The sequence below is a fragment of the Petaurus breviceps genome, unplaced genomic scaffold (assembly GCF_028583685.1).
Source record: "Petaurus breviceps papuanus isolate PSGF00001 unplaced genomic scaffold, PetGlider_PUasm1.0 129, whole genome shotgun sequence".
Lineage (NCBI taxonomy): Eukaryota > Metazoa > Chordata > Mammalia > Diprotodontia > Petauridae > Petaurus > Petaurus breviceps.
The window spans coordinates 2014916-2038004 of NW_027185665.1; the positions used below are offsets into that span (position 1 = coordinate 2014916).

Here is a 23089-nt window from a genome sequence, read left to right on the forward strand (position 1 = left end):
CCACCTAATAGGCTCCAATAGTAAAGAAATGTTTCACCTGTGTTGCTAAAAACATGCCACAGATTCCCACGGATTCAGGTCTGTTTTGCTTCAGTAGAAATAACACTAAGGCTTTGTTTCAATAAGAATAATACTGAGAATGTTTTGCTTGAATAGAAATAATACTGGGAATGCTTTGCCTTAAATGGGAATAATACTGAGAAAGCTTCGACTCAATGGAAACAATGCTAACCCCTTAGAAACATGTTCTGTTGCTAGCAATCACCATTGTCTATAAAATTATGTCTAACAGAAAGCTTGCTACAGTCTTTCGGTCTGAGAGGCAGTCCCAGCCGGTTAATAAACACTCCTATTAAATTATAATTGGCCTAGCTGTCCTGTTATATCTCAGGATCCATTACATTCCAAGGCCAAATGTGTTTGTTATTCCAATTATCTTTTGATTTCCTACTAAAATTCAGCATTCTAATCCCCATCTATGATGAATGTGACATCTTTTTTTGTTTTTTTTTTTCTAAATGATGCTGTAGGTCTTCATAGAACTGATCCACTTTGGCCTCTGGTGTCAGTGGTTAGAGCACAGATTTGTATTTCTGTGATGATGAACAGTATGCCTTGGATTTGAACAGAAAATTTGGTCATTTTTGGAAATAACAGATATTTACTAAAATAGTATTAATTTGATCAGTACAGATTATCCTGGATGAGACAGATAATATTATTTCACACCTCAGAGATTATTTTATGAGTTACTATAGTAAAAGAAATCATCTGGCAGCAGTCTTCTAACAACAGGCCTTTCCAAACTTAATCAGAGGGGTCCTCACACAGCAGATGTGGTCTGTATCCATAGCCCTTCCCAGCTTACTTGCTACTTTCCAGAAATTACACTCCAGTGTCATATCCTTCAGAATCCAGGGATCACTTCTATGCTGCAGGATCATATTAGAATTATATTCAAAAATTCCTATCCATGTTAAGTCTAACAAGAATGTTTTTCCTTGTAATAAAGAGATATCTTGGGAACATAATGCCCCCTAACAGTGGGTACTCTTCTGTCCAAGGACCTCTCTTCTCTTCTCCCTGGACATTCTCTTGTTAACCTCATAGATTTACATGGGTTTAACCATATCCTCTCTAATCAGATGACTCCCAGATCTACATAATCAGTCCCAGTTTTTCTCCCGAACCACAGACCCACATCAACAATTTCCTTTAAGATATTTCAAACTGGATATCCCAGGATCAACTTAAAATAAGCTGTCCAAAACTGACTTTCCCCAAAACCCTCTCCTTTTCCAAACTCCTCTACTTTTTCTGTTGAAAGCACACCACCCTTCTAGTCTCCCAAGTTCATAACTTCAGTATTATCCCGGACTCCTCACTCTCCCTCATCATTACCAAATCCTGTCATTTCTACCTTCACAACCTCTCTTACATCTGACCCCCTTTCTCTCCATTCACACAGCTGCCAGCTCAATTCAAGCCCGTATCACTTCTCACTTAGATTGTTATAATCACCCTGCCTCAGCTCTCTCTCCCACTCCAATCTATACTACACACCCCTGCCAAACTAATTTTCCTTCAGCACAGATCTGACCATGTGACTCAGCAACTCAACTAACTCCTCTGTCTTCCTAGAATAAAACGTAGATGTCTCTATTTAGCTTTTAGAGGCTGTAAAAACCTGACCCCAAACTTATATTCAGACTCCCTATACATTTCTCCTTCTACAATCTGTGACCAATCAAAATGATTTGATCTCTTTCCCGTTCCTCATACACGATACTTCACCTTCCATCTCCATACTTTTGCACTTGGCCACTCCCCCATGCCTGGAATTCACTCCCTCTTTACCTCTGCCTCAAGTGCCCTATTTTTCTTTGAACATGCTGCTCAGGCACCATCTTTTCCACAAAGTTTTCCTGATACTCCCAACTGCCAGAGCCCTCTTTCTAAAACCACCTCCTATTTAACCACTTTGCATATATTTGTATTTATTAACTTTATATTTATGGTGAATACATTTTATATGTAATATTTATCTCCTCCATCAGAATATAAGTTCACTGCAAGTAGGGACTGTTTCATTCTTTATAGTTGTATTCCCAGCACCTAACACAATGCATGACACACAGCAGGGGCTAAATAGATATTTGATATTGACTGGTAAGTGTGTTAGAGTACTTTTTATGTTTGCTAAATCAATGTCAAGTACGAGAGCTCTGATACTATCATTTCAGCATCAGAATGGAAAAAAAAATGTTTGCTAACATCAGGCATTTCAAGTGTCAGAACACTGGATGAATGTACCCCCAGCCCCACCTTTCAAGATGCCTTTACTCCATGTTCCCACTTTGGCAAATATCTCTTCTATGTATAGATTAGATTAGTAACAAGGAAAAATTATTTTTATTCCAAATTTAATATAAACATTATATAATCTCACAAAACATATTCCTAAATTTCAGGCCTATCAGGTAACCTTAGTTATGTTATTTTACCCTTTGCTTTTGCTCATAGGCTGAAAAGATGGGAAAAATATGCAACATCTTCTCCTCCCCCCAGGCCTTCCCAACATACAAAAAGGGCAAATGAGTTACTTATTATCTCTAACTGACTTTGATCAGCTCTTCAGAAATAGGCCCTGGCTCATAGAGGCATCACTAATAACTGTGTATTCAGCTTCACAAAGAGATCCTAAAGTACTAATCAAATCTATTTACTTGTCCCTAGAGACAAGATTCTAGGTCATTAGAGAGGGATTTCTTTTTTACAAGACTGCTTCAGTGAATTAAATCCTATAATAACCTTTGACTAACAAAACTATACTTTAAAAAACTTTACAATCTTAAAAATCCTTATTTGTACCTAAGAGAAAATTTCCCCTGCTGTAATTTAACATTGTTGTCACTTGTTTTATTCCTCCAGAACAGATTTTTTTCAGAGGTTGAGGAAATAAGAGTGGCAATCTTTCTCCTGGTCCTTAAACTATCTTCCAGGACAACTAAAACTGCTCAAGGTCATTAATGAACTTCTTTTTTGCAAAATACAATCACCTTTTATGCGGTCCTTATTTCTCTTTGCAGAAGCAGCCTTGACATTTGAGAGTCTGGAGACACCTGGGTTAAAAATCTCACTTTAAATAATTTGTGTAAGATAAATGACTGAATAAATGACTGAAGCCACATTGTCTCGTGTAAAATGGCAACAGTAATATCTCTAGCATTTATTTCCCAGAGCAATTGTGACAATCAAATGTGATAATACACGTAAAGTGCTTTGAAAACTTTACAGCACAACATAAAGGTCATCCATTATTATTTCTGATATACCTGATAAATATCTTCCTCTTGAAACACAAATTCTTCTAGTCCTGTGATACTTTACCCACCACATTTTCTTCTTCTCTCTTAACCTATATCTTCTTTGCTCTTCTACCTTCTATTGGCTACAAATTTTCATAGAAGCCTCAATACATAGCTTCTCACATTATCTATGCTCACTTCTTCAGAGATCATCCAATCTTAAGGTTTCCATTTTTACCCATGATTCCCAAAAATCTACATTTCAAGCCAAATCATTCTCATTTATTCTAGTACAGAATGTCCTGTTGCACATTTTAAGTAATAAAGACTATAAAGAATTCAAAGAAACCTGGGAACACTGAGGAATCGATACAGAGAAAAGTAAGCAGAACCAAAACAAGTTATACCACAATGATCACAATAATTTAAAGGAAAACAACACTAAAAACTGAGAACTCTGATCCCTTCCCTTTAAGATTCCTTCCTTCTAGGTGGATCAATCAAATACTTATTAAGCACCTAATGGGAATTCAACTACAAAGAATGAAACACTCTACACTTAAGGAGTTTACATTCTAACTGGGAGGACAAGTGCTTATCTAAGTACAAACAGAATATAAAGAGAATTAATGCAATGTAGAAAAATAAACCGTAGTTTGGAAGGGAGAGCACTGGTATTGGGAGTACCAAAAAAAAGCTATATGTAGAAGATGATGCTTGAGCTTTGTTTTTGAGGGAACAGAGGAATTCTATGAGGAAGAGGCTAAGGAAAGAATAGATTCTAAGCACATGGGGGACTTCCAGTGGAAAGTAATGTGAACAAGAGAAGGACTATTCAGCTGAATCTCAAAAACTCAGGAAGAGGGAATAACATATGATAGAATTGGAACAATAATTATGGATAGGTTGTTAAAAGCTAAATAGAGAAATTTATCTTAGAGGCAATAGGGGGCAGGCCCTAGAGTTCAGTGAGCATGGGAGTTAACACAATCAGAGAAGTACTTAAGGGCAAAGTGATAGGGAACACAATATATAAATGGGTAAATATAAGATACATATAGGGTAGAAGGATATGGTAGTCTAAGTGGTCTTTGTATCCAGTTGTGATCTTATCTTCCAACCCCGAGGAACAAACCATTCTATTTACTAATGCCAAATTACACTTCCTAAAACAATGCTTTCATCAAATCATTTCCCAGTTTAACTCTCCATAAGCCCAATTTTTAAAAAACTCCCTATCGATTATCCAAACAAGATCAAACTCCTTAATCTGGCATTCAAGGCCTACCATTGAGTGCAACAACTTTATCTAGCCATATTTCTTACACTAATCCTTCCTGATCAGAATCAGGAAGGCCTCCTTATTTATCTCCTTCATAACAAATTCACTCCTACTTCTGTCTTTGATTATTCAATGACCCCAGCTAAAATGCAGTCTTTTTGCTAATTAATAGTCTATGTATCCTTTAAAGCTCAGCTCAAGAGTCACCTACAATTTATTTATCACTTTTAATTCCTATAACATTTTTTTTTGTGGGAATCGCCACCTAGGTGTTTCACAAAGAATTTTTTTAAATGAGGCAACATGCATACAACTTCAGTCATAATATTCCAGCTACTACCCTAGGCTAATTCTTAGTGTTGTCCAAACAACTATTTCACTTGAAAGAACAACGAAATGTTGCATCCTTTCAACTAAAAGGATGATGAGTGTACAAAAAAGTCATCGGTTTAAATAGGGATCAGATTTAGACTTGGGTAGGGAAGTCACCAGAACCAAACCAGTCAGAATTCAAAACCCAGTCCTGTCACTCCAAATCAAACATCCTTTCTACTTTCCTTTTATTTCATGATCTTTAGTACCAAAATATATGGGAACTGCTTTGATTCTAAGAATATATAACTGTCAGCTTTACCTGAAACATATGATCATCTCGGCTGCTGCTTTGCTTGGATGAAGCTGGTGCTTTAGAACTTTCTCCTGTCTTTTGCTTCTTTATGGGTTTTTCTGGAAGAGCTTGTTTTTTCCTCTTTGCCTTAAAATACAAATTTTAAATATGCTCAAAGTATGCAAAGAGAAAATATATTTTTAAGTTCAACATGATTCCACAGGCAATAAAACCACAAAGAACTAAAATCCCAAATGTGGGGAAATGTTTTAAAAGGAGTAACCTCATTTATTCATTAGGAACATAGTCTTCAATCCATACATATGGCTTAAAAAGGAGTAATAGGTTTTCTTTCTAATTTAAATGCATTACTTAAAATTTTTTCAAGATCACCATAATTTTTCAATGACTTCCTATGAGAATTAAGACCCCTCCCTTACCACAAATAAGTACAGTCAAGAAAAGCAACCAGCACATTTGTCCACTGGCCAATTCTGACAGTTCACCACCTCCATTGAAAGGTAAGACATACCATTGCTGGAATTTGTGACCCATTAAGTTATATTAGTCATTAAATTGTTTATTATTTATTTAGAGCAAATCACATAGGTATACAATAAACTAATGAGAAGGGCAAATTAGAACACTCCTACCATAGATTGAATAGAACAAAATAAAGAGATATTTTGTACTGGGCTCTTAAAGTTAACTTCTTCGACTTTTATGGAAATCATCAAAATAGTGCTGACATTTTTCAATGTTACATTAAAAGCTTTCTAAATAATCATTGAACATCAGTCAAAAAGGCCCAATAGTATTTAAATGAAGTCCTTCCCCAAATCAGTAGAGGGCAGTCATGATTCTTAACTGGAAAAAAAAATTTTTTTTTTTTTTTTTAAGCAATTGAGGTTAAGTAACTTGCTCAAGGTTACAAGGTCAGGTGTTTCCGGGTGGGTGCTAAGTGCTGGCGCCTGGATTCAATCCCCAGGTCATTCCGATCCCCAGGTCATCCCAACACTGGAGCCAGTGCTCCTACTCAATGTGACACCTGGCCGCCCCAAAAAAATAACCTTTTTTATGGGAGAGTGCAAGAGATACCAGACCAGTGAGATTTCACTGGTATTGGGAATTACTAGTCAGGGAACAATTTCTACCAATAGGAATGAAAATGTTTTATAACTTAAAGACTTATGAGCATAAAGCACTGAAATGTTATGTTGCCACTATGTATCAGAGAGGTGAGACTTAAGTACATAAAACTATGTATCTTCTTGACCTGTGTCTACTAAACCAAACTGTCTCTCAATATATGAATAAAATTATTATATTCTGTATTTTTCTGCATATGATGAAAGAAAACTAAAAGACTAGAAAACTAAAAAGCTTCGATGAATTAAAGTGAAGCACAGTAAGGATCTGTGGTGCCATTTAGATCTAAGTACTTAAAATTAGGTCACACAGCTTGTTAATGGGTAAATTAAAAGCACTTTAGTCAAATCAAGAGTTTTCCTCTTTATACCATCTTCTTTAATATCAAAGCCTTGTTTAAGCACTGAAGGGAAAAGATCTCTACTATCTTTTTAAAGCTCTAAATAAATACAACTTGTCCAAAATTCTTTCATTTTCCTTTAGCAAATAGATACAACAGATGAAAAATCTGGAAGCCAAAAGCCGTAAGTCTACATATTGCACGTGCTTACAGCATACCACAAACAAGTTCAGTCAGGTTACCTCTGCTGGAAATAAAATGCTTTCCAAAGAAACTGGAAGTTAAAGATTCCAATCAAATATCTAATATAAGTTTGAAAAAACTTATTATTTTGACAGGAATAAAAAGGTTCTTGTGTTCCTTGAGATGTCTGGTAGTTATCAACAAATAAGGAGCATGGTTAATGGAAAACTTGGACCTATTTCACCATATTTACTTACAAATAAATAGCTACATTCAAACTACACACAATGCAAAGCATACCAAATACAAAATTTAATTAAAATGTTAAATAATAGCTTGGGAGTCGTGATTAAGATTATCAAATCAACCACAGGGAACAAAGAATTCAAGGATAATCTATTCTCATTATTGAATATAGGCATCACGGGGAAAAAAAGGATAAAATGCTCAACTTAAGAAGACCTGGGTCCTAATCAACTTCTGACACTTACCAGCTGTGCAACCATGGATAAATGACTTAACACCTCTCTAAGCCTCAGACAATTCTCAAAGAATTCTACTAAGTTACAGAAATAAAGGCAGTGATCTGTTTCCACACCAATAAGATCCACAGACCTTTGACATACATATCCCAACATTCTGAAAAGGAAAATTATACCCTAAGACTTAGAACCAGAGCAAACAGTAACTTTGACCCACTCTCCTTATACTTTAGTGTTGTAAATTTGCAATCAGAAGACCTTGGTTCAAATCTTAGTTCTCCCACATCCTCCTTTTTGTGGGCTTTTAATATGTCACTTGCTCATCTGTAAACCAGAGGACTGCAAGATCTTTAAGATCACTTTTAATTCTGAAAACCCATAATTCTTAGTACAAAAAAGGGAAGCATAGCACACCACTTCTAGACAGAAATACCACCAAAGACATTATGCAAATTAACTGTTTCAAATGATCACCTTTTTGTCGATTTCACTGTCAGAATCACTCCCAGATGAGCTTGAAGACACAAGTTCCTTTGATTTGGGCATCCTAGAAAGAAAATATACTGTAAGAATGTCTTATGAGTTAATTTTAAATGTATACTAATCATTTAAACTTAATTTCACACCAAGGAAGGGCCAAATTCTGCTACAAATAAGCGTGACTCTCTAGTCAATCTCTATTGTAATAGGCATGCTATAATAAGTACATTGCTAGAAATCATACTTCCGGTCTGTGTGAACGGAACAAAACAGAGCATAGCAGTAAACTACCAAGTGGAAGAAAGTACCCTGAACCCAGGGGGTGCAAAGAGGGAAGCGAAATACAAACACCACCATTTTCCTCCATGCTCCTGGATTTCTTACTCAACAAATGCTAAACATTTATTATGAGACTAAAGAAAAAAATTAAAAAACAAAGGTTCCTACCCTATTAGGAAGTGGGATACAAAAAACACACAAAATTCTGTAGTCTGGTACAATGGTGAGAGTGCTGGATTTGGAGTCAAAGGAATTGGGTTCAAATACTGGCTTTGTCACTTACCACATTGGGCAAGTTACGATCTGGGTTCCTCAACAGTAAAAGTTCCCTCTCAGCTCTAAATCTATCTTCCTTTTACATTAGAGAGGTACGAAACAAAATGCCATGATAGGTACAAAAGGGAAGATTCTTAAATATCAGGGAAAACTTCATGAAGGAAGTAGCATTTGGAACATTAAAATAGGGAAAACGTTACAAAATAATGTTGAAAACTAGAGTGGACATCAAATTGAAGAGTGCCTTGAATGCCAAAGATATAACAAAGTTCAGAAGATGGATTAGATAAAAGAGAATGAAGGAAGAAAAACCAAAAGACGTTTCTGCAATAGTCCAGATGGGTGTAAATTTGTACTAGGATGGCAGTAGAGGACACAGAGATAAGAGGGGAAAGAAGCAAGGAATTTGAAGATAGCATGAAAGACAGCAGTTGGTAGTAAATTTCGTGAAGTTGGAACAAAAGACCTGTGGGTTACTCAGCTGGGGCTCTGCTGTCCTACTTCCCACTAGGAAAGCAAAGAGCACACACAATAAGATATTTGTTAAGGAGATATAAGGTCAGAGAAAGCATTTGAAATTCAAGATTACTCACTGTATTAGGATTACATTATTTCAATCAACAAATACTGAGTGCCTACTATGTGCAAAATATTCTTGTGAGATAAAGACTGGCATGATTGCTGTCTTCAAAGAAATTATCAGGAAAGGAAAAAGGGAGAAGAGGGCATATGGGAGAGATGGCGAGTACACAAATGACTACAATAAAAGAATATGACAGGCACCACAGAATTCAGAGATAGCTACAAGGTAAAGCTCACTGGCAAAATGCATAGAGCAACACTAGCCCAGGAGTCAGGAAGACCTGAGTTCAAAATCCCACCTCAGACACTTAACTATCTGTGTGACTCTCTGGGTAAGTCCCTTAACCTCCATTTGCCATTTTTCCTTATCTGTAAAATAGGGATAATAAGAACACCTATCTCTCAGCCTGGCTGTGAGCATAAAATTAGGTATTTGTAAAGCACTTTGCAAACCTTTAAGCGCTATATAAATGCTAGTTGTTGCTGGGTTTTTTTTTGGTTTTTTTTTAGCAAACCCAGCTCTGAAACTAACCTATTATGTGACCATAGGCAAGCTGTTTCATCTCTGTGAGGCTGAGAACATAGTGAGCACTTGATAAATCTTTGTTGATTGAAGGATGACACCTGAAGTCCTTTCCAGATCTAACATTTTCTTTAATTCAAAAAAGCTATAGGAATAAATAAGGAGACTATATACAATTGGGCAAGATCTCTTGGAAAGCTTCATGAAATAGGTAGCACTAGAGGTTCTGAATGGGTTAAACAGAGTTAGCACAGGTAAAGTGAAAGGGAACAATAAGTTCAAAGAAAGAAAAGGGAAAATCATTTAGTAAGTCCCTACTATGTGCCAGGCAATGTGCTTAGTTAGCACTTTACAAGTATTACATTTACAAGTATCTCATTTGATCCTCACAACCAACCTGAAAGGTAGGTGTAATATTATCCTCATTTTACAGTTCAAGAAACTGAGGTAGCCAGGTTAAATGACTTAACCAGGGTCACAAAGCTAACGCCTAAAGATGGATTTGAACTCAGGTATTCCTGACTCCAGGCCTAGCAAATTAATTCTATTTGAACTGAGCCTCCTCTTAATGTAAGAAAGCAAGAAGAAAATAAGACTGAGCCTGCCTAGAGCATGGAGGTCCTAGAATGCCAAGCTGAAGGCAATAACGAACCATTAAAGGATTCTGAGCAAGAGAGTAGTAAGACTGTACTAACTTTTATACGAAGATATATTTGTCATAACATTTCACATTAGTTTTATTAACACTTTCTTAATTTTCAAATAGCATTAAGACAAAGCATTATCTAGTAATCAATGTAACCTGTCACTTTTCTATTTATACCTAGTACTAACCTTGTACTAATTATAGGTTTTTACAATTCAAAAAGTTTTAAGTAATCAGTTAGTTCCTAAGACTATAATAAAGCAGAACAAATTACCAGCTATGTTACACCCACTTCAAAATATCCCTACGCTTAGAAAAACATTTCACCTTGCCATGACACTTCAAATTTTAATTCAGCATAGCCTTTTTGGTACAAACCAAACTGGGTATTTTGAGATTCCGCCTCTTTTTCCTTTCTAGAAAATCAAAGTAATCAGGGGGCGGCTAGGTGGCGCAGTGAGTAAAGCGCCGGGCCCAGAGTCAGAAGGACCCGAGTTCGGTACAGGCCTCAGACACTTAATACTCTCCCACACAAATTAGCCGTGTAACCTATTGGGCAAGTTACTTAACCCCAATTGCCCTCCAAAAAGGCAAAAAGAGAACATCTTAAATTTTTTCAGTCGATCAGTAATCAGCTGTGTGTAGCTGAAAATACATGCTCAATAAGCTTCAACATGGTCCTTATTAGGTCAAGGTAAAAATTAAAAAGTGGGGCATTCTCCACTGGCAGCTTACTCCAAAAGTATAAGTCATCATCCCCTCAAAATAGCTGTCAATTTTGACTTAAAATCTTGAAGGTAAAGAGTAAAAAGAGAAGATACTACAATCGTTCATATTCATCTACTTTAAATGGTCAAAGTCTTAAAACACACTTATTTACCACCACCCTAAATCAGCTGTCAATAGACTAACTTCAATTATCTGCCCTAGAAGCCAGTATTCTGCAAAGATGAAAAATCATGAATTAAATATAAGCCATTTCAATTCATTTAACTACCAAAACATAATCTCGCCCAATTCCTTTAGTAAACACTTCCCTGAAAGATATTAAATAATCATCACCACAAGCATTTTCTCAAAACAAGAGTACAGATTTCATCTAGAGTAAGAGTTAGCTAAATGGTAAAGAAAGCAAACCCAAATAACCAAAGCCTTAATTAAGGCTTCAATTCATATTCCTTCTGTCAAGACAGCCTTTCTCAAAGAAAGAAACTCAGCTCTTTTAATTTGTTTTTCCTCAACAGCATCTACCCAACATGAATGCTACCTAACTTCAACGGGCGAGGAAGGCTGTCCCGGACAGGTCACACAATGCACGCAATGTGAAGAAGGTGTCTGGTCTTTCAGGATGGATGCGTGCGGGCGGGGGAGGAAGAGCGAAGAAAGAAGGAAACTGAGCAGGAGGAGGAGGAGGGTGGTGACAAGGAAAATCAGCTCCAGAAGGCCTGGAATCACATACAAAGAGAGACTGCGGAAGATGGGAGGTTAGGGAGGACGATCGCGGAGGGGAGGCGCGGTGCGGGGCGCAGCGGAGGGAAGAGGGGCGGTGGGAGGAGGAGGGGGGGGGCGGCCCACCAGGGTGGGATGGCTGGAGAAGAGCCGAGGACACTCAGGGAGTGCTAAGGGGAGGGACTTGCTCCAAGCGCCATTTTCTCCTTCTCTTCTTTCAATAAGTTTCCTTTCCCTGCCCTCCGCCCAAGGCCAAGATCAGCCCCTCCCCCCCGCCCCGACACCTTCCTCCCCGCTCCATCGAGCCCAGCCCGCCACGCGAACCCGGGGCAGCGCGAGGGAGGCCCGGCGGCCCACGGCCCGCGCCCCCACCGCCGCCATCCTTCGAGGCCCGGGTTTCTAAAAGCCGAGGATTCGGCGACGGGGCCCGCCCCCGAGGCGCCCACGGCTGCAGCCGCCGACTCCTCAGCCGGCCCGCGAGTGCGGGGCGTGGGGTCCGCCTCCCGACCGTGGGAGCCGCCAGAAGGCCAGGGACTCCGCCATTTCCCACCCCGGGGCCCGAAACGGCCGCTCAGCCCGCAACACGCAAGGGCTGTGGCGGCGCCGAGGGCCCTGGGCCTTGGATGGGGCCCCGGAGCGGCGCGATCGGCGGAGGGAAGGGAAGGGGAGGAGGCGCCGGCCTCAATGACTCACGCTCCGTTCCTGCAGCCGCACACTCAGCGGTTACCTCAGGAGTGACAGAGACCCGGAAATGACGAAAGGAAAGAATTGTCCCGCCCCTCCTGCGCTGGGGGCGGGAAGAGAGACTATGTTAGGTAGGGGGGCGTGTCCTTTCGAGCGAACTCGAGGCCGTTCTCCAGGTGTTTAAAGGGACCGCTTCCGGGAAGGGAAGAGAAGGGAAGATGGAGGGAGGGAGGGAGGGAGGAAGAGAGGAAAGAAAGAAGGGAGGGAGGGAGGAAGGGAGGGAGGAAGGAAAGAAAGAAGGGAGGGAGGAAGGAAAGAAGGGAGGGAGGAAGGAAAGAAGGGAGGGAGGAAGGAAGGAAGGGAGGGAGGAAGGGAGGGAGGAAGGAAGGAAGGGAGGAAGGAAAGAAGGGAGGGAGGAAGGAAAGAAGGGAGGGAGGAAGGAAGGGAGGAAGGAAGGAAGGGAGGAAGGAAAGAAGGGAGGGAGGAAGGAAAGAAGGGAGGGAGGAAGGAAGGGAGGAAGGAAGGAAGGGAGGAAGGAAAGAAGGGAGGAAGGAAAGAAGGGAGGAAGGAAGGGAGGAAGGAAAGAAGGGAGGAAGGAAGGGAGGAAGGAAGGAAGGAAGAGGGTAGGCAGGTAGAAAGGAAGAATTTTACCCCCAGAAGGGCAAGATAGTAGTGTGTTATCCCACCATCCCCACCCTTGGCCAGGCTTCTTGGAAAGGGCTGTGTTGATCCCAGAGCTGACTGAGTGAAAGTATGGAGAGAATATCAACTGTGACACCAAAAGCAGAAAAAAATTCTTTCTTTAAATAAATATTTATTAAGAACCTACCATGGAAAAAGACATCTTCCATGGAAAAAGACATCTTGGAAGAGTGAAGAAAGTGCTAGAACTGACAGCAGCTGCCTTGGAATCCCAGCTCTGCTCATTTACCAGTGTGTGACCTCAAGGAATTCACTTATCCTCTCTGTTATCAGTTGGACTAGAAAATCTCTTAAATTCCCTTCCATTAATAAATGCTTGTTGCCTTGACTTCCATCTCTAAATCTGTGATTGTATGTGACACTGTGCAAAACTGATTTTAAACCATAAGGCACTATAAAGTGGAAAGCATTGTTCAATAGAGACTTACCCCATGATTTCATTGGTTTAGAAACTCCCTCTCAGTATAAATTGACATTGTAATTTAAACCTCAGATGCACTGATTCTCTAAATGATCAAGGACCCATAGACAATAAGTTTTAGAAGTAGGACTGGTTTTAAGGTTGACCATCCACTACAGAACAGTGGGACCACACCGTGCCTGCTCTCCTACTTCTCATGTATTGTTATTGTTCCAAAAGAGCTATAATGTACTGTCCCTGCCCTCAAGGAGTTTAATCTATTTTGGGCAAACAAGACATGCCCACGTAAACAGGTAAATAATTGCCCAAGAGTTAAGTGACAGTACCAGACGATAGTACAGTAATACCTTTGTTAACCAAAAGAATTTGGAAATTACAAGAAGATGATGTTTGAAAAAAAAACCCTAAAAGCATAAAGTACCACTTAGATGTCAGGATTAATTGTCAGTAATTTTGTTAGGAATGATGGAAACTCTCTGGAATAGGTTCCAGAATAAGAATTCCTTCCCCTGGTCTTTTCTCCTCCAACCTTTCCTGACTGAGGAAGCTGCATATTTACAACCTGTAGTTCCAAAGGTGTCTCTGCTTCTCTAAAGCCTAAAGCTGTGCATTAAAAGATGGGTAGAATTTGGATAGCAATTGTAATGAGCATAATGAGGGGAATGGGTCACTTCTGGTGGAATAACTCAAGGTGGGGGAGGAGCATAATGAGTCAGAGAAAATGGAGAAGAGCCTGCCTCCCTCTCTTTGGAGTTAGGCTCCCTAATACTAAATCCAAATTAAATAAGTCTAGAGCAAAAGTTCCTTGTGAGAAAGGGATGCCCACTGGGCTGCAGGTGGCATAATATTGGGGGCTGCTTTTTAGCAGTGGTCGAAAGTGTCTCTTTATCTCCTTTTGTCTCTGGAGATTTAGTCAGCTATACCCTGTTATAACAATTAGCTAATTTTTAGCTTATGTAATGACCCTCAAGTACACACAGTGTCTTTCTCTACTTTATGGAATTTATATCAAATGAAAAGTTAAGAGTACAATCTGATGATTTTACCTATGAGCATGGCTTTTACTATATGTTGAATGGGTCTAGACATTGCCTATGACTTAATCTGTGGTATTTCAAGGCAGTGGGGTAGAAAGGCCTTGTCATCAACTGTGATGTTTATATCAGGACTAGATTTGTTTGAATTTATCACCTTTCCCTTAGTTGGTAGAAAAGTACTTTTTTGAAAATCCAAGTTTTGTCAAAGGGTGCCCCTACCTATAACAAAAGACTCTAGAAGTGAATCTGAGATCTCTGAAGCAATCAGGCAAGGATTAGTGGGGGGGGAGGGTTCGGGAGTGAGAGAAAGTCGGGGGAGGCAGGGCAGGGTAGGAACACCACCCACAGATTTAAGTTATGCTTCATTAGAAATAAATGAAGAAAACCTCCAGTAAAACTGGGTCTTGACTGCCAATGCTCTCCCCTTCTTTCCAATTTCAAAATCATAGCCACAATTTAGGGACAGGGAGAGGAACCAGGAAAAAGGAGATAGAGGATTCTTCACCAAACCACCACACTATTGTGGTGTGATGGAGACCAGGGAAGAAGAGAGTTTCAATGAGAATGTAGTCAGCTGTGTCAAATGATGATGAGAGGTCAAGAAGTCTGAGAACCAAAAAGAGGTTATTGGATATGCAAATAAGATGTTACTGGTGGCCTTCAAGAGAAGTTTCAGCACAGTAGTAGGTAGGTACAAAAATCAGATACCTTAAACAGGAGTTAGTGACTTCGAGGAAACTGAAGTAGTGTGTGTATTTATTAACTTTATATTTATGCAGTATATATATTTTATACATACTTGTCTCCCCTATTAGAATATAAGTTCTTTTTTGGGTAGGGATTAGTTTATTCTTAATGGTTCTATCATCAGGGCTAAGTACAGTGTCTGACACTTAGTAGGAGCTTATCAAAACTTGATTGATTGATTGGTTTGATAAGCAACTCTTTCAAGAACTTATGAAATAAAGGAAGAGAACTAGAACCATAAGTAAAAGGAACAATAGAGTCCAGTAAAGTGTTTTGAGGTGTGGGTGTGGGTGGGTATGGGTATGTGGGTGGTTGGCTAGGTAAGAGTAGTGAATAGAGCATCCACCCTGGAGTCAGGAGGACCTGAGTTCAAATCTAACCTCAGACACTTAATACTTACTAGCTGTGTGACCTTGGGCAAGTCACTTAACCCCAATTGCCCTCAAAAAGAAAAAAAAGATGTGTATGTGAGTGTTTATTTATATATACATTTATATGTGTATTTTTATATGTACATGAGGAGAGAGAGAGAGCTATGTAGGTTGGATATACATAGGAGAGGACATGATTGAAGAAGTCAAGTTTCAAAAGATTTTGGAGGAGATAGAATTCCAAGGTAATAATAATAGCTAGTATTTATATATTTATATAGTGCTTTAAGGTTTACAAATATTATCTCATTTGGTCCTCACAACAATCCTAGGAGGTAGGTGTTGTTTTTTTATTATTATATATTTTATATATTATATATTATTATATATTCCCCATTTATTACAAATGGGGAAATTGAAGCTGAGTGACTTGCCCCAGGTTACTTAATAAGTATCTGAGAAAGAATTTGAACTCAGGTTTTCCTGACTCCAGGGTCAGCATTTTATCCACTGCATCATATATGTTATTAACTTATATTAACCTTAAAAGCAGGAGGACACCTCTTGCTCTGAAACTGCTGGGAAGGATAAGAATCATGTCAAGACAGTTATTTAGAAGCAGAAAAGCTAAAAACTGAGGACGCTTTCACCTGATGATCTGGCTCTGTCTGCTGACTTTTGCCTTTTGTCTGGCCAAGTCTAATCTAAAATAGCTCTGACCCAATCAATCATTGTCGTGATAACCCATTCCAAATTTGACCTAACCACTGGGCTGTTTCTAAAGTTAATTGATTGATTCATAGGAGAAAGAGGGACAGAAAGAAGAGGAATGTAATTAGGTTCTTAAGGAAAGTAACAGTTTAGGAATAGACTCCATTGGGGAGAACTTCGGGGAATCAGAATGGGATTTCTAAGCAGCAGATGAAGGCCTGTTTGAAGTTAGACTGCAGGAATTTGTGGTAGATCAAATCAAAAGGTTTCCATGGAGTTCTCCAGCAACACTTAGCAGCCCTATTATAGGGGCAGAGGAGGCAGATGATGGGGATGGCCATGATTAGAGTGGAAGGCATAGAAGATCAAGGTCTAAGACAAACCTTGCCTGTCAATAATCCTGCTCCTAACAATGATTCCTTTCGACTTTTTCCTGTTGGTCTGATCGGGAATTCACTAAAGTCATTTACTTTTATTCAAAATCTGCCCTTTTCTGGCTATCAACAGCATTCTCAGACAGATGATTACAGAGTCACCGTGATTCTTTAAGTCTTTGCCTTAGAATTTGCACCTCTGCATTGACAAAATGCCTGGAACCCCAGTGAGCACAGGCCTAAAAAAGGCAGAGCCCCTCTATAATGGGACATGAAAGTCATTGAGGGCTTTGGAATCTAAGTGGTCTCTTTTTCCACAGGATTTGGGGGGTAGCATAGAAAGAGGCAGAGAATTCTGGTATTCTAGGGTCATTGGGAATTCTAGAGTTAATCTTTTAGACAAGTGGTGAACTTTCGCTTTGTTTTCTCATTCTTACAACTAGAAAAACTGCCCACTTTTGGTGTCTAGCTGTGGAAACCCTGGTTCAGTAGGAATTAATATTTTAGTCTTTTCATTAGCATAATAATGGATTTGAACCCAGATTCTCTCTCCAGAATCAATGCTCTTTCCACTAAAGCAAGGCTGTATTAGAGGACTGATCACTAAACCAGGAAGTATTCGGTATACTTTCAAGGGAGGGACTCTGCCCATCAGACTTTTTTCTCTTCCTGTCTGCTAGCATGTCAGGACTCTTTGAACCTCCCCTGGGCATCCCCTGAGGGGAGGGAGAAGAACACCATCCCTCACCCTGGCAGAAATGTTAAACTCATTGAAGCAGAAATGTTAAACTCATTGAACATAGTAGTCAGTAACTCTTCTGTGTGAGCTTAAGACTCAAAGCCCTAGCTAGCTACCTCTTCTGCTTTGAATATATATATATATATATATATATATTTTTTTTTTTTTTTAATTAAGGTAATATATTTTTTTTTTTTTTAAGCAATCGGGGTTAAGTAACTTGCTCAAGGTTACACGGCCAGTTATTTCTGGGTGTGGTGCTGAGTATCTGAGCCCAGATTTGATCCCCAGGTCATCCCAACACTGGAGCTGGTGCTCTTACTCGCTGTGCTACCTGGCCGCCCTGCTTTGAATATTTTTTTCTGAGCATAGACGACCAAGTAGTAATCCCAAAATGGATGTTTCAGCCTTGGAGGCAACCTTGTGAATCTGAGTGGTCAGGAACTTCTAGTTCATTATACTACAGTAAGTGTCCCCTCCAATCACTACAATATTTGCTAGAAACTGACCACCAGGACTAGCCATACCATATCACAAACTATATTATAAAGTGATAATTATCAAAATGATCTGGTACTGGCTAAGAAATAGAGTGGTGAATAAGTGGAATAGATTAGATATATAATACATTATAGTAAATGACCATAGTTATTTAGTATGTGTTAAACCCAAAGATCCAAGCTTTTAGAATAAAAATTCATTATTTGACAAAAACTTCTGGGAAAACTAGAAAACAGTATGACAGAAACTAGGTATAGACCAACATCTCATTCCCTATACCAAGATATGAAAATGGGTACATGATTTACACATAAAGGGTGATACCATAAGCAAATTAGGAGAGCATGAATATGATAATCTGTCAAATCTCCATATAAGAGAAAAATTTAGGACCAAACAAGATATGAGAGTATTACAAAATGTAAAATGGATAATTTTGATTATACAAAATTAAAAAGTTTTTGCACAAATGAAAACAATGCAACCAAAATTTAAAGGAAAGCAGAAAATTGGGGAGGTGAGGGAATTTTGCCACAAGAATCTCTGATAAATTTCTCATGTCTCAAATATGCAGAGAACTGAGTCAAATTCATAAGAATACAAGTCATTCCTGAATTGATAAAAGCTCAAAGGATATGAACAGGCAATTTTCAGATGAAGAAATCAAAGCTACCAATAGACATGTAAAAAAATGCTATAAATCACTATTGATTAGAGAAATACAAATTAAAACAAGTTTGAGATGCCACTTCACACCTATCAGATTGACTAATATGACAAAAAAGGAAAATGATAAATGTTGGAGGGGATATGGGAAAACTGGGACACTGTTGGTAGAGTTGTAAACTGATCCAACTGTTCTGGAAAGCAATTTGAAACTCTGCCCAAAGGACAACCAAATTTGCATACTTTTTGATCTAACAATACCATTGCTAGTTCTGTATCCCAAAGAGATTTTAAAAAAAGAGAGGGAAGAGGATTTATTTGTATAAAAAAAAATTTCTAGCAGCTCTTTTTGTGAAGGCTAAGGATTGGAAATCAAAGGGATACCCATCAGTTGGAGAATGGCTAAACAAGCTGTGGTATATGATTGTAATGGAATATTATGCTATAAGAAATTATAAGCAGGACGATTTCAGAAAAACCTGGAAAAATTTAAATGAACTGATGCAAAGTAAAGTGAGGTGAACCAGGAGAATGTTGTACACAGTAATAGAAATAAATATTTTACAATGAAGAATTATGAATGACTTAGCTATTCTCCACATTTCAATGATGTAAGACAATCCCAAAGGACTCATGATGAGGCATGCTATCTGCCTCTAGAGAAAAAACTGATGTTGTCTGAATACAAATTTAAGTATAGTATTCTTCATTTTCTTTTTCTTTTCTTCTTTCATTCTTTTTGTTTGAGTCTTCTTGTACAAAATGACTAACATGGAAATATTTTATATGATTGCACATGTTTAACCTATATGGGATTACCTCCAGGGAGACGGGAGGGGGGAGGAATAGAATTTGGAATTCAAAACTTTAAAAAAACAAACAAATGTTTAAAAAAATTTTAACATATAATTGGGGGGAAATGAAATATTAATTTTTTAACATTCAATATTTTTTTTAGATTTTGAGTTCCAATATTTTCTCCCTCCTCTCCTCCCTCCTTAAGATGGCAAGCAATCTGATATAGGTTATACATGTATAATCATATAAAAAATATTTCCACATTAGTCACATTCTGAAAGAAAAAACAGAACAAAAGGGGAAAAAAACATAGGGGGAAAAAAGAAAGGAAAATAGCATGCTTCGATCTGCATTCAGACTCCATCAGATCTCTCTCAGGATATGGATAGTGTTTTACATCGTGAGTCTTTTGGAATTGTCTTACATCATCATTTTATTGCTGAGAAGAGCTAAAGCAACCGCAGTTGATCATTGCACAGTGTTGCTATTGCTGTGTACAGTCTTCTCCTGGTTCTGCTCACTTCACTCAGCATCACTTATGTAAATCTTTCCAGATTTTTCTGAAGTTCTCCTGTTCATCATTTCTTATAGAACAATAGTATTCCATTACAGTCCTAATACCACTCATTTAGCCATTCACTTCTAGGTGATGGGAGATGGGCATCCTCTCAATTTCCAATTCTTTGCCACCACAAAAAAGAGCTGCTATAAATAAAATAAGATATTATTTTAAAAAGAAGAAGAAGATGATGATGATGACGATGACCATAGGACAGAGAAACCCAACTGTCTGGCTTGGCTTACTAGAAGAGAAGGACTTTGAGGGCAACAGCATAACACTAATGTGAATATGATATGTCCATTCAGCAGTCCCACAAGATTTTTTTATTTTGTTATTTTAAGTATCAACTTTCCAGGAGAGTTAAGAAGTAACACAAGTTATTGCTGCTTATTTAAGTCTTTGTCAATGTGATGAGGGATGGTAATAGGTTCAGCAGGAACTCTGATCTTTAAGACCAGAAAGCCTGTGATTCAGTCTGGAAAGAATTCAGCCCAAGCCAACTTGGAGTCAGAGTCGTAAAAGTTTATTCTATGCTTTACAGTGGGCAAGGGTCCTTAGGGGACCTGCAAGCTTAAAGAAGACACAAGCATAGCGTTTAAGGAGTTAAGGCTATTCATTGGATGTCAATTATGCTGACCAGGTGAGAAGAGGGTGGGATCAGGGAGGAGTTAAGGTGGGGCCAGTGTTTAAAGAAACATGCATTTTTAAATGTCAACTTCGAAGGCGTATTGCCCATAATTCACTGGGAAATAGCCCAAGGCGGGGCTACCTGGAGGTGTGGTTTTAGGCTTGAAATGTCACTAAGTCAGCTAGTGGTCAAGGGCTGACAGAGAAGTGCCCAGTCTGCCACTTATCAGTGTCATGTTTGACAAGATTGATGTCTGGAAACCAAGGCTAACAGAGACTCAGTATTTGGATAATTACTAAGGAGTTAACCTAGAGATAGGGTATTGAAGGATTCATGGGCGCAGCAGGACACTATACAAGGGGGAGCAAATAGTTGCCTAAGCTGGAATGTTTATAGATACTTTTGTGAAGGATTCATAGGTGTAGCTTGTTATTGTCCCAAGCTGAGATAAACAATTCATGAGTTGCTGCTGGGCAGAGTTAATGCTCTGAAGCTAGGCAGAGTTCAGGTAGGGGGAAGGGGCAGAGTTAATGCTCTGAGGCTGTGGGGGGGAGTATGATTTTACAAACTGGTTTTACAAATTGCTTTTACAGACGGATGTTCCAAACATAGATCCCAAGCACCCCATCAAATGCACATTTGTGAGTCTTTTGTGTTTCTTTTCTTTTATATCATTTCTTATAATCATTTCTTTTATATGGAGTAAATAAATAACTATCTCATACCTGATTTAAATCGGACATTGAACACCATTCTACTCTTCCCTTTTATCAAGAATGAAATCTAAATTTTAAGTGATTTTCCCCCAGGGCTCTGGGTTGGGATCATAAAGAAACAGAGAATGGGAGAAAAAAAAAAGCCTGATGGAGGAACCCTCCCCCCCTTCAGAGGATAAGCTCCCCTAGGACTGAAACAAGTCCTTGCAAATGGGTCCGAAGCTAAAAACCTCTTAATTGGAGAGGAGAGAGCGGGTCTCCTAGTCAACCTAAAAGTAGCTTTGTGTTCTTTTGTTACACTGTGATAAAATGGAAAGTGGGATGAACAGGAAGAGTTCTAGGCAAAGCCTTATGGGGTGGAGGAAGGAATCATGCTTGGGATAAACAAGTAGTAGTAACCATTTGGGGGTTTGTTTGGGTTCTTTTTCCCAGTCAAGGCATAGCTTTACTCCATTTTATAGGTTTGGAATCCTTTTTCTGAATGACTAAGTTTGCAGTTTAATGAACTATGATGTAGAAATAAGTATTTCTTTCCTTCCCTACTAGGACCCTCCTTGTGAATTTAAGCACATAAGCTCCATTAGTTCATGCTAAGTGGTTCTCCTAATTGCCTGGGATCCAGACCTTCTTACCCCCTGCTTTATGGTCCTAAAGAAATTCCCTTTCTCAGATTCAGGTTCTCTGCTTTCCTTCCTCTCCCACGCCACCTAAATTACTAAATTGGAGGGAAGAGACAAAAGTGGTTCAGTGAGAAAAAGCATATTCTGATTCTAAGATTTAGATTTGGCGATGAGAACTTTATCAAGACAGTTAACTTCCCTGTGTGTGCATCCCCAAACTGTGTGCAACAAAGATCTTTACCCAAATAATACTCAGAGGTTTCTCAAGGGAGAAGCAGAAAAGAATGGTTTATTACAATCTCAAGAAAGGGCCACCCTTCTGACAAATGGTTAGGGAGAGAAGCCATTTACAAAAGGAAATGGTGAAGTTATAAAGCCCTAATGTGGAATTCTCACCCACACCTCTTCTGACCCTTTTCTTCCATTGGCTAGAAGTCAGGTGCACAATCTAAGCTCAGGGCAATCTACCTCAAGTACAGGAACAAGGAAACAGTAGACCACCCAATGTACATTTGAGAAAGCACTTCTGTCCTTGGCATATTTTATGCTGAGGTGTCACTAAGGAGAGGGGTGACTCCCTACTGCTCTGAGTTTTGAGTTCTTGTAAATCATGTGATTTAAAGTGAAGGGGAACTTGGGCCTGTTTCCCATGAAAAGCCTTACTAGATTCTAGAGTGTAGTCTGAGAAGTTTTCACTTTTTCACTCACCTGGACCTCAGTTTCATTACTGTAGAAAAGAGCATAGCTATGACCATACCAGGGATGTGCCTGCTCAACCTGGCTCAGGAGAGACATTTGTTAAATTTTCATTGGGAGTATTTATATCCAGGAAATCAACAAATGTTACAAATCAGAATCTGATTTATTGTTTTGTTGATTATCTAGATTTTTTAAAGTGATGGAGAAAAGTTTAATGTAGAACAAACTTAAAAGTGCTTTCCCCCACAAAGAATTGGTTGTTTAAACATTTACCAGCACAACATGGGCCCTAAGCCTTCCTCTTCAGGCTCCTGTGAGGTTCCAGTGAAGTAACAGATGTGAAATGTCTTGTCTTTGTATTAGTAAAGGGATTCCCTGATGACCTTAGTATTTGGGAACTCAGTTGGCATTTGTTATTCAGTGGTTTCCAGATAATGTCTATAAGCAGGGAAGAGGTAGGTTTAAAATCTTCAAAGTGAGGAACTATGTTATTCTCCTTTTATATTCCCTATACTATTCTTTATGTA

The 23089-nt window shown here is 38.8% G+C and overlaps 1 protein-coding gene across 1 annotated transcript in view; it reads right to left on the reverse strand.

Annotated features, from left to right (window-relative positions):
• Positions 1–23089, reverse strand: part of LOC138172773 (activated RNA polymerase II transcriptional coactivator p15) — a 216636-nt gene that overhangs the window by 10010 nt on the left and 183537 nt on the right. The window contains exons 2-4 of the mRNA XM_069102626.1: positions 12280–12319; positions 7826–7898; positions 5225–5344 (exon numbers count right to left, since the gene is read on the reverse strand). Of these exons, the coding sequence (XP_068958727.1) occupies positions 5225–5344; positions 7826–7897 (192 nt within the window). The 5' untranslated portion in view covers position 7898; positions 12280–12319. The remainder of the gene's footprint in view (positions 1–5224; positions 5345–7825; positions 7899–12279; positions 12320–23089) is intronic.